This window comes from Artemia franciscana, chromosome 4 (assembly GCF_032884065.1).
Source record: "Artemia franciscana chromosome 4, ASM3288406v1, whole genome shotgun sequence".
NCBI classification, from domain to species: Eukaryota; Metazoa; Arthropoda; class Branchiopoda; order Anostraca; family Artemiidae; genus Artemia; species Artemia franciscana.
This window is the reverse complement of record NC_088866.1, coordinates 5,839,933-5,852,348: the sequence shown is the minus strand read 5'-3', so window position 1 is coordinate 5,852,348 and position 12,416 is coordinate 5,839,933. Positions and strand designations below refer to the sequence as shown.

At 33.4% G+C, this 12,416-nt stretch overlaps 1 protein-coding gene across 1 annotated transcript; it reads right to left on the bottom strand.

Moving 5' to 3' along the window:
• Nucleotides 1-3,514: 3,514 nt before the first annotated feature.
• Nucleotides 3,515-6,913, bottom strand: LOC136025907 (CD2 antigen cytoplasmic tail-binding protein 2-like). The gene is made up of 2 exons (XM_065701968.1): nt 6,790-6,913; nt 3,515-3,786 (listed from the first exon to the last, which is right to left on the bottom strand). The coding sequence occupies exons 1-2, from the start codon at nt 6,842-6,844 to the stop codon at nt 3,599-3,601; spliced, it is 243 nt and encodes an 80-aa protein (XP_065558040.1). The 5' UTR covers nt 6,845-6,913; the 3' UTR covers nt 3,515-3,598.
• Nucleotides 6,914-12,416: the final 5,503 nt, after the last annotated feature.

The window sequence follows — 12,416 nt, the reverse complement described above, 5'->3', positions numbered from 1 at the left end:
TCTCAATAACGCTTACCATATTGTCAACTGCATCTATTGTACTTTTACCCTTGCAAAACCCAAATTGTCTTTTAGAAACCCAACAATTATCCAAACTAAGTTTATCTAATCTATTCATAATAATTCGTTCAAAAATTTTTCCGATGTTTGACAACAAGCTAATCGGGCGATAAGAACCGGGGTTACCATCATTAGTTTTCCCTTTTTTAAGAATTACTATAATATTTGCTTGTTTCCAAAGGACAGGAAAATATGATGTCTTTAGGCAACTATTAAAAAGCTTCAACAAAGTAGGTGATAAAACATTAATATTTTTCTTTATAGTAAAATTCATTATACCATCAGGTCCCGGAGCCTTCATGGGTTTGATCGACTAAATAACATCCTGTAAAATTTCCATGGTAATAGGTTCCATTTTATCCTGATTTTCACTAGAGATATTTTCTGTTTCATTTCTTATCAACTTTTGAGCAACACTGTCATTAGAATTATCATCTGACGAAAACCATTTACCTAGAAGTTGTTCTCCAGCCTCTTTAGGTGAATCTGTCATCGACCCATCTTGTTTTAAAATATGAACTGGGAGAGTTGCAGAGCCTTTTAACTTGCAAATTTTATTTATAGTGTTCCAAGGGTCCAAACTAGCTTTTTCTTCGCAAAACTTTTTCCAATCTTCCTTTTTCGCTGCCAAAATTTTCGTTTTATAATCTAGATGTGTTTGATTCTTTATTTTCTCGCTTTCAACGGTACCAAGTCTCTTATAGACCCTTTGAGCATGTCTGTACTTCTTTCTTAAATCTGTCAAATCTTGGTTCCACCACCTTGCATATTTGCTTTGTTTGTGACTATTTTTAAGAGGGGTCGATTCCTTAGTTGCTTTTTGCATTAAATTCTTAATTTCATTAGCAGCACAATCAATTTCCTCCACCGAGGACATAGGTAGAGAATAAATGTCATCGATTCCACGTAATAAAGTAGCACTAAAAGTATCCCATTTAGTTTTCTTATAAATGTATCTTGGCTCTTCAGTCTCAAATATGGGAAAATTAAACTCCAAAGTAAATAAAATATACGAGTGATCCGAAAGAGAAGGGTATTCATCAAGAACTTTCCAACACCTTACACTTTGAACAAGATTAGTACCTACAGCAGTAACGTCTGGGCTAGTTGTATTGCGTAGCCCATACGTTGTCTCACTAGGATCATTCACTACTAACAATGATTTACTAGCAAAAAAATCTTCAAGCTCCTTGCCTTTCTTGTCAGTTTGACTGTTACTCAGCCACAAAGGGCTTTTAGCGTTAATATCCCCCCCCCCCCAACAACGTAATTAGCAAAATGTCTGACCTTGTCTAAACAACTGATATTATCTGTCAATCGCTGCACCGAAGGAGGACAATATACCGAACAGAATGTCAAAGTTCTACTGTTCAAATAAACTGAAACTGTCACACATTCATTAGACGAGAGGTTATGGTGTACGTCAGCTTTTAGACTATTTTTCACTAATACGGCAGCACAAAAAAATTTCTTATCTGTGTCAATTTTAGAGAAACACTTGTAACTATATGGAACACATGATATTTTACAGAAGTTATTTACATACGGTTCTTGCAACAGAACTATATCCGGTTTCAGTTCTTCTATTGTTTTTTGCAACTGTAGGGCTGCTGAATAAGAATGTTGCAAATTAATTTGAAGCACTGTTAAGTTATTCTTATCAATATTCACATCTCGAGATTGAGTCAATTAAACTGGATATTATTCTTTAAACGAGCAGTTAACTTCTTTGCAACTGGACATTTGCTTAACTCATAGGCAGCATGCCCATCTGACTTAAGTTTGTTTTTTTCGCAAGCCCGGCAATTTGGGCGGGACGAAAAGGACTTGTCGCAATTTTTATAAGTGTGCGGGCCCATGCACCATGAGCATACTTCGTCCGCTCTACAATCTGTCTTCCGATGACCGTATAAGCAACATTTGCTACATCTTATCAAGTGTACATAGTCGTCGCAAGAGGCAAGGATAAAACCGATCCGTAAGCCTCTTTGGGACAGTATAAATTGGCGGATCTTTGGACTCACTTCCACAACAACTTTCCTTTTCGACGCGTTTTCAAGAATGGTGATGATCCTGAAGCTTTCCCCTTCGTTGGCCATCCGCTGAATTTCTGGGTTACACTGCAGCAGGTATTTTTCACTTTCGTCTTTGACCTGAGGGGAGGGAGCCCCATTGACTAACATTCTTGGAAAGTGCTTTTTCACCTCTTTCGGTTTGTACTTCGTGTCCGACACTTTCTCTGTCAGTACTGACATGGCTGCCTCTAGCTCCTTTTTCGACCCCAATTCCAAGATGACTCTACCTTCCTTCGCCGGAACAACTTTCTTCACGGAAAAATCGGAATTTTCTCCTTTGACAACTCTGCTGATTGATTCCGTAACTTGCATGGCTTCGTCAAAACTCATACGGTTTCGTTTTTCCACAGATACAGGCTCCAGAATCACAGAGAATGTTTCAGGACCCTTGAGCGCTTGGGCATAAGACGCCTGCTGGGGTGCGGGTACATAAATCTGTTCATTTTTTTGCGATTTTATCCGCTCAAGCTCTTTCTGGAGATTCACAACTTCATTCAGACGGGAATTTTCGATTCGAAGGAGTTCAATGTTCTCTTCGATTGTTCGTTGGTGAAGATATTGGATTCTGCTGCATATTTGGGAGTCATTAAATTTGCCACCGGGGACTTTGAATGATCCTATTAGGTCCTTCAACATATCCAGCAGCACTGCAACACTTTTTTCATTCATGACAGTAAGAGACTCCAACGATTCGTGATCAGACGTCTCTAGGGACGATTTTACTTTGGACATCTTCGAGTAACAAACTAGGTATCCCGATCACGGTATCCCGTTCACGGTTCAGCGTCTAAATGAACGCCATCTATAATAACTGAAATTAGTAAGAATCTAATAATGTCAACGCCAAAAAAAAATGAGTTAGTTATTTCAAAAGATAGCTTCAAACAAATGCCAACTTTATGGGCAGATCTTAGTAAGGTAGGTTTAACCTAGCCCACTTAAGCATCCACAGATACACTGTATCAGTCAATCCAAGAGAATCATTGTAATCCAAATTTAATAATTTTCTCACTGTTTACATTCAGACAAACTTACTAAACTTTCGTTCTTGGGCATCCGTAATAATAAAAATGTGATTTCCATCCTGGTCAAGTCATTGTAAAAGTGTATTTATCCCCCTTTTCATGAAAGTATACAAATTTACTCATCGTAAAAATTTTTGAGGCTTACCTTTAAACTTGATAAATCCAACATATTTAGAACCATTATTTGTTTATATTGTTATTTATATTGTTTCCGAACTTCCCGTCTATAAAAATTCTGCTTCTTTTGGCAAGTGTTACTCTTTACTTATAGATTGTTATAAAGAACCGTTTGACGTAACAGATAAATGAGCACACAAGGGTGAAAAATGCAGAGACGTACATTCAAACAAGAAATTAAGAAGTATAAATATAATTGTTGTTTCAAAATTTGGAAGAACCAAAAATATATTTGGAAAAAATAAAAAAAGAAGAAATAAGCTATGTGTACAGCTCAAAATCTACGCGTCTTGAATTATAAAATTCACTTTCTTGTCCAACTCGCCTCACCCAAATATCCCCTTCAAATTTTTCGGCACGGGTCCATTCATTCATCTGTTCAGAAGTGAAAGGTCCTTCAACTGAAGCATCTTCTTTGTTTTCCAGTTTGTATTCCCACATAACTTCTTCTAAAACGAGCAAAAAAGAATTTTAAACATGAAAGTCTTTCAAATATAAGTTGATATTCACAGACGAAAAACATGTTGAGAAAGTAAGAGATGCAGTAATTAAAAAAAAAAAAATTACAAGATTGCTGATAGCAAAGTTTTAAGAGGTATCTCGGGAACTCGACTTAATGTCTAGGTATCTTTGTAAAATCTTATCTCATCGACTATACTGCGATTGCCGAAGATTGTCCTTTTTGGCCAACCGTCTGGGGCTACACAGAAAGCAGGTCGTCCTCGTCTGGGTTGGGAGGATGTCATAAATAAAGATTTAAAGGAAATGGGAGCTTCCTGGGAGGGTGTAAAGAGGGGAGCCTTGAATAAATTAGGTTGGAGGAGGAGGGTGCGTAGCTGTGTTGGCCTCAGGTGGCTTTGTGCTACAGTGAGTTATTGGTAATAATAGTAGTATACTGCGATTTAACTTCTTTCCTATAAATTGATGTAATATTCTATCTTACGAATTAATATCGATATTATCTATTATAATTGCCATTATCGATATAACATTGTTTAATATCGATTTAATATCCGTACCGTAGTAAAATTAAAAGGCATTATGCTGTTTCATGTGCCTTGGAAGAGATGTTTTTTCTTTAATGATTCTATGTTATAGATACATCATAGAATAGTTATCCCACAGCAGGCTGTTAACAAAGACCAGTTAACATTAACCTAAGTACACACAGCCGGAAAACCACTGAGCTAGGCCATTTTTTGAATTGCATCAATAAACAATTGTTGGGTTCACACTGCAAGGTCTCTTTGATTGCTTTTTTTTGTTGTATATTTTTTTTAAAAGACACAATTTATCTATTCGAAGGATTTTTAGTTAAAATATAAATTTGAATAGTTTGCTAAAATTCAAGCAATACTTACCATTTCAAACTTCAGAAGGTTTTTTCAAACTTCAGAATCACTATCAGAAAGAGTCCCTTACAAACCATATACCTTAAACAACAAAAACAAGAAGAACAATAGGGAATTTCTCAAGACAGTGGAAACAAATTAGAATGAATATTTCGGCCCTATGTCCAAGGGCCATCCTCAGCAATACAAAAATATATAAGAAGAAAAAACTTACAACAGGATGAAATCAATAAAACTAAAATGAAAAATAAATTTCAAAACAGTCCCAGGATCCTTACCTCAGCGAAGTTCAACCAGGACTCATAAATAAATTGTGATGAAACGTCGCTATTTATATACTTTCTTAATCCCTAAATAAACTTTCTTAATCTCTACACTTACTCCCATACACTTTTTTAACATCTTTAATCTAGTCCTTGCCTATTAAGAGTAAATTCTAATATGCAAGTGGTAACCAACGCCTAAAAACGAAGCTATGGTCAAAAATTGTAACTCAGTCTTGCAAAATCATCAAGACACAGAAATATAGATTTAATTTTAAATATTGATTTAAATGCAAAATGAAAAAGAATACGAGCATGCCAATAAAAAAGCTACTTGTCAATCAAATAATTATTTTCGTTCTTAACCTGTTTTAATATTTTGTTATCAGTTACTTGTTAGGGAAGTAACATAAGTATATTTCAGGAAGTCAAGCTAGAAAAAAAAGCCAGAAATATTAGTACAGAAAAAAAACGCTTCAGGTTTAGAAACTTTGAGTAACATAATATATATATATATATATATATATATATATATATATATATATATATATATATATATACATATATATATATATATGTATAGAAGCTGGTAAAGCTACATGAGGAAACTGATACAAAAAAGCTTTATGTATAGGAAGGCACAAATAAATAGAAACTTTCCATTTTTGAGCCTTTAAACCTTTTAAAATTTTCGCAATATATATAGGAAACGTGGAATTAAGGATTCCCAGTAGCAAGTCATTATTGTGAACATTATACATATCCCCCCTTAGATTCACCAAATCATTACACCTAAAAAGAAAGTGTCCCAATCCATCCCCCAAAATACCACATATAAGAGATAAAGAAAGTAAGAAAATTAGGGAAGACAAAAAAACATGAATTAAGAAGATATACTACGCATACCATTACTGTTCAAGCAATCATTTTCACTTAAGTGTCGGTAATGAGAAAAGGGCTGTCATAATGAATATCAAATAAATAAATAAAACTATTCTCTTTACGACTTAAAATTTTGTGGTGATATGGCCTGTAAATTTATGAAAAAAAAAAAAAAAAAAAAAAAACAAAAAAAAAACAACAAAAAAACATACAAACACAAAAGAATATGGAAGATTAATGTACTTGAATGCTAATTTACAAAACAAAAATGTAAAATAAAAAATTCGTAAAACCAAAAATAATAACGAATAAAAATAAAAAAGAATAACATGCCAAGTGTAAGGTAAATAAAAGCGTAAGGCAAGTATTTCAGCGCAAAGCAAGGCAAATAACAACAGTAAAATAATAAAAAGCGTAAAGCAAGTGTTAAAGTGTAACAATGTATAGTGTAAAGTAATAAGGATAGAATTAAAATCAGTTTTTAGGGCTTAGGAGGTAAACACGAGACCCTGGTGATAATTAGGTTTACTGCAATCAGGGCCGTATCCAGGATTTTTCTTCAGGCGGGGGGTGTTTACAAAAGGATTTTTTTTTTTGGGGGGGAGTACAAAAAGCTTTAAAAAGCTTTGAGATTGAAAATTTGTTTATATTCATTTTGTTACATTTCTACAAGCTGGACAAGCATTTCGGGGGGAGTCAACCTCCTCCCCCCTGGACACGGCCTTGACACCAAAAACTGACGCAGATACGTCACATTCACATCAAATAGCGTTACTGTGGTTATAATCATCATTGGTTCTAGTTACAGCCAGCACCCATGGTTACATCTTATCCCCCCCTTTTGGCTATTCTATAATTTGTATTTAGTTAACTTATGGCCGTAGAAAAAGAAGTTCTCCAAAAGGACAATTTAATGTGACAATTTTTTCATATTTTCGGGTATAAATAAATTTACCTGCAAGGGCCACTGGTTTTGCTGGTGTTTCTTCAACAAATTCTTCAGCAAACATATCCGCCGGCTCTTTGTTGGCTTCCTCTGCTGCCTTTCTCAGCTAAAAAAGAAAACAATTATATAGAAAAGAAGTAGAAAAGAAGAAGACATTATCTCTAGAATTATGTAGAATAATTCAATAGAATATATAGCAATATATAAAACAATTCTATAGAAGATATAGAAATATATAGGACAATTCTATAGAAGATATAGAAATCTATAGAATTATATACAAAAGAAGAGAATAGGAAAGAAAATTTAAAATGCGACGTTTTCCTGATATTAAAGCATTTCCTTTGAAAAATATGAACATAAAAGCACCATTTGAAGAGGAGAAGGAACAGCCCCTCTCACAAAAGATCGAAACTACATATAAAATATGCTGTTATAATAAAAACAACTTTATTTAACCATTTGAGTAGAAAGTACCCCTAAATTATGGAAAATTCAGGGGTTTTCACAAAAAAATTAAGGACTTTTTCGAAAAACTTTCACATAATTAAAAAAAGACTATGAAAGGATCCAAATTACTCTACAAACGACAAGCAATACCACCAATAAAAAAAACAACAACATAATATTCCAGTGAAAACCTAAAATTATACACTATAGCACCAAATGATGGTCGTATTCTTTTGTAGGACCTAAACGCACAAACAAAAAACTGTACTGTTCTCCTGCAACGAACAGGATTGTAGCTCTCAGTAGGGTAGTGAATTACAAATAACTTTCAGTTACCCAGAAACAAACTACAATAGTCCCAAACAGGGAAATCGATTGAGGGTGGGGTATACGAGCAATTGGCTTCCGTATTATTTTTTTTTCTAGAAATTAAAAAAAAATATCTGTTTTGTGTGTTTTATTTGAAGAAGTTGGAAAAACAAGGACACCACTCCCTTGGTTTTTTAAAAATATATCTTTTTTCATATTTTCATTTAAGACAAAAAATGGAAAAAGGTCCTTTGCCCCCTAGCCTTTGGGTGACATGGAACCTCTGATTTCACATCATTGTCTCATTTTAGCTGATTTCCGAGTCTTCTTACGAGTGCTTGGCGCAATGGAGTTATGACGGAATCATACCCTAAACTTCATAATACCCTAATACTTCATACTTCATAATACATGAAGATACTTCATAATACTTCATACTCCATAATACCATACATCATACTTCATAATACCCTAAACTTCATAATCAAAGCAACCGTTTTATCGCGCAATTTCAAACGCACAATTTCTGTAGAAGAGAACTCGTAACCGAATAACACAACTATTCAGTGAAGCTAAAATAACATGTAGAAATTTCTAAACAGTAGCGAATATAGGAATTTTAGTGTTTTCTTTGGAGCAACAACCTTTTAGACAGTGGGATCCATTGGGATGCGAAGGGGGCATGGGTCCCTCTCGATTTTTTGCCCTCATACCTATTTTCTTAAATACCCTTTTTGTGAGTATCTTTAATCGCAAAATACCTTTTTGGTATTTTCATTGGTATAGTTGAAAAAAAAAATCAACAAACTTACCTTCACTCCTGGATTTCGAAAGGACACATTTCCCCCCCCCCCCCCAAAAAATGAAGTAACGCTGTTACTTTTAAAGAACTTACAATAAAATTTTGAGATGTTAAGAACAGCATATCTATATATATAAAAATAAGTTGTCTGTCTGTGGATGTGTGGATCAGGTGACGTCACCTGAAAAAACTGGATCAGGTGACGTCAAAACTGAAAAAACTAAAAAAAGGCAAAAACTACAAAAAAAAACTAAAACTAATAAAAAAAATAAAAAAGCTAAAAAACTAAAAAAAACTAAAAAAAGGCAAAAACTACAAAAAAAACTAAAAACTAATAAAAAAGCTAAAAACTAAAAAAACTAAAAAAAGGCAAAAACTACAAAAAAAACTAAAAACTAATAAAAAAATAAAAAAGCTAAAAAACTAAAAAAACTAAAAAACTAAAAAAAGGTAAAAAACTAAAAAAACTAAAAACTAAAAAAAACTAAAAAAAAGGAAAAAACTGAAAAATAAGCTAAAACAAAGGTAAAAAACAATAAAAAACTAAAAAAAAAACTGAAAAAACTAAAAAAAGGCAAAAACTACAAAAAAAACTAAAAACTAATAAAAAAAGTAAAAAAGCTAAAAAACTAAAAAAACTAAAAAAACTAAAAAAAGGTAAAAAACTAAAAAAAATAAAAAATAAAAAAAAACTAAAAAAAAGGAAAAAACTGAAAAATAAGCTAAAATAAAGGTAAAAACCAATAAAAAACTAAAAAGAAAAAAAGGAAAAAACTAAAAAAAATTTTCATCTAAAAAACTAAAAAAAACTAAAAAAGGTAAAAACTAAAAGAACTAAAAAAGAATAAAATAAATGACGACACTCAAAGAGAAAGCGACCAGGAAAACTAAAAAAACTAAAAAAACTAAAAAAAGGTAAAAAACTAAAAAAACTAAAAACTAAAAAAAACTAAAAAAAAGGAAAAAACTGAAAAATAAGCTAAAACAAAGGTAAAAAACAATAAAAAACTAAAAAAAAACTGAAAAAACTAAAAAAAGGCAAAAACTACAAAAAAAACTAAAAACTAATAAAAAAAGTAAAAAAGCTAAAAAACTAAAAAAACTAAAAAAACTAAAAAAAGGTAAAAAACTAAAAAAACTAAAAAATAAAAAAAACTAAAAAAAAGGAAAAAACTGAAAAATAAGCTAAAATAAAGGTAAAAACCAATAAAAAACTAAAAAGAAAAAAAGGAAAAAACTAAAAAAAATTTTTATCTAAAAAACTAAAAAAAACTAAAAAAGGTAAAAACTAAAAGAACTAAAAAAGAATAAAATAAATGACGACACTCAAAGAGAAAGCGACCAGGACAAAAGGAATGTTCGATTAGCAATCAACAAAGCACCGGGACACAGGGAGTATAAATGACGACCAGGACATAAGTAAAAAAAAAACTAACAAAACTAAAAAGAAGGCAAAAACTACAAAAAAACTAAAAACTAATAAAAAAAAATAAAAAAGCTAAAAAACTAAAAAAAACTAAAAAAACTAAAAAAAGGTAAAAAACTAAAAAAACTAAAAACTAAAAAAAACTAAAAAAAAGGAAAAAACTGAAAAATAAGCTAAAATAAAGGTAAAAACCAATAAAAAACTAATAAAAAACTGAAAAAACTAAAAAAAGGCAAAAACAAGACATATGTTAACGTAGAAATCTATTAATGTTTAAGTTTACAATGACTGATGAACTTACCATGGCAAAAGCCGATGAAGATGCTCAAAGAGTCTATGCCAAAAAACTTGCTGCTGATAGAGAAAGTCAGAAAAGAAAGCGTGCCGAGGAATCAAAAGAACAGCAAGGAAACAGGCTTGAGGCTGATAGAGAAAGAAAGAACAGAAAGCGTGCCGAGGAATCAAAAGAACAGCAAGGAAACAGGCTTGAGGCTGATAGAGAAAGAAAGAACAGAAAGCGTGCCGAGGAATCAAAAGAACAGCAAGGAAACAGGCTTGAGGCCGATAGAGAAAAGAAGAACAGAAAGCGTGCCGAGGAACTACCAGAGCAACGCGGAAGCAGACTCGCTGCTAAAAGAGAAAGTGAAAAAAGAAGGCGTGCCGAGGAATTACAAGAACAGCAAGAAATCAGGCTTGCTGCTGATAGAGAAAGTAAGAAAAGAAAGCGTGCCGAGGAATCAGAGCAACCTGAAACTTATCGCCTGGCATTCAGGTACAACCCAGTCGATGATTATAGCTTGAGTAGATGTGTTCAAATCGGGACAATGTCTAAAATTTGTCCCTATTGCAAGGCCTTGAAATTCAATGGTGAAACAATGGGAATGTGTTGCGCCTCAGGAAAAGTTAAACTTCATCTATTGGCTGCACCACCAGAGCCATTGAAGACGAATGAATGCTTGCCTGAAAAATTCTAATTTATTGGCACACGTAAAAATATTAAAATTAACTACAAATATGCGTGTCCGATTGCAAAACGATGACTCTGGTCAAACATTTTCAGATCAATTGCTGACAATTGGAAACGGAAAGCTCCCAGTAGACTCAATTACGTATACAACTACCTGCTGATTTCTGTAATTTAGTGACGTCCAAAAATGAATTGATTGAAAAAGTATTTCCGAATATTCTAAAAAATTATAAAAATAATAAATGGCTAGGTGAAAGAGCGATTCTCTCACCCAAAAATATAGACGTCCACGAAATCAACAATATTGTTTTGACCAAGATTCGAGACCAGGCAGTCCTTTACAAGTCAGTCGACACAGTTTTGGAACCAAATGAAGCGGTTAATTATCCATCTGAATTTTTAAATTCCATAGATCTTTCAAGGTTTCCACCACACGTGCTACAACTAAAAATAGGCGTACCAATAATACTTTTAAGAAATATCAAACCACCAAAGCTTTGCAATGGCACGCGACTTGCCGTAAAAAAAACAATGGAAAACCTAATAGAGGCCACAATCTTGACAGGGCCTTATGAGGGTGAGGCTGTTCTTATTCCTCGCATTCCCATGATTCCAACGGATCTGCTTTTTTAATTTAAAAGATTGCAATTCCCAATTCGATTAGTATTTGCAATCACCATTAACAAAGCTCAAGGTCAATCATTAGAAAAATGTGGTATAGATCTTAATACTGACTGTTTTTCCCATGGACATTTGTACGTTGCATGTTCGAGGGTCGGTAAACCTGACAATGTATTTATATGCAGCGACAATTGGACAGCGAAGAATGTTGTATATTCGCAAGTTTTACGCAGTTAATTTGTATTGTATCTATCTATCTATCTATCTATATAAAAACGAGTTGTGTGGATGCATGTTTGTTTGTTTGTAAACAGAGCGTTTGCATATGACGTCATTATTAGTACATACGGCTTTGTATATGCACAGACAATGGGAAAGCCAAGAATGTTGTTTATTCGCAATTTTTACGTAGTTTGAAACACATATATAAATCTATCTATATTCACAGGTGGGACACAGGGACACAACTACAATGGCGCATAACTAATATGGCGCGAAACGACTTACGCGCGCGGGGGGGCTTGGGTGGGCGCGAAGCGCCCCACCAACTAGGTGTTGGGTACCAATAGATGCCAATAGCTAGTATCTATATATATAAAAATAAGTTGTCTGTCTGTCAGGTGACGTCGTGTTTCTGTGTCGACTGACGTCATGAAGTTAGTTGTCGTCATTTTTGCTATGGCGGTGACGTCATTAAAGATATTTAATCATGAAGTTAGTTGTCGTCATTTTTGCTATGACGGTGACGTCATTAAAGATATTTAAGACATATATGTTCACGTAGAAATCTATTAATGTTTAAGTTTAAAATGACTGATGAATGACTGTTTACAATGGCAAAAACTGATGAAGATGCTCAAAGAGTCTATGCCAAAAAACTTGCTGCTGATAGAGAAAGTCAGAAAAGAAAGCGTGCCGAGGAATCAAAAGAACAGCAAGGAAACAGGCTTGAGGCTGATAGAGAAAGAAAGAACAGAAAGCGTGCCGAGGAATCAAAAGAACAGCAGGAAACAGGCTTAAGGCTGATAGAGAAAGAAAGAACAGAAAGCGTGCCGAGGAAC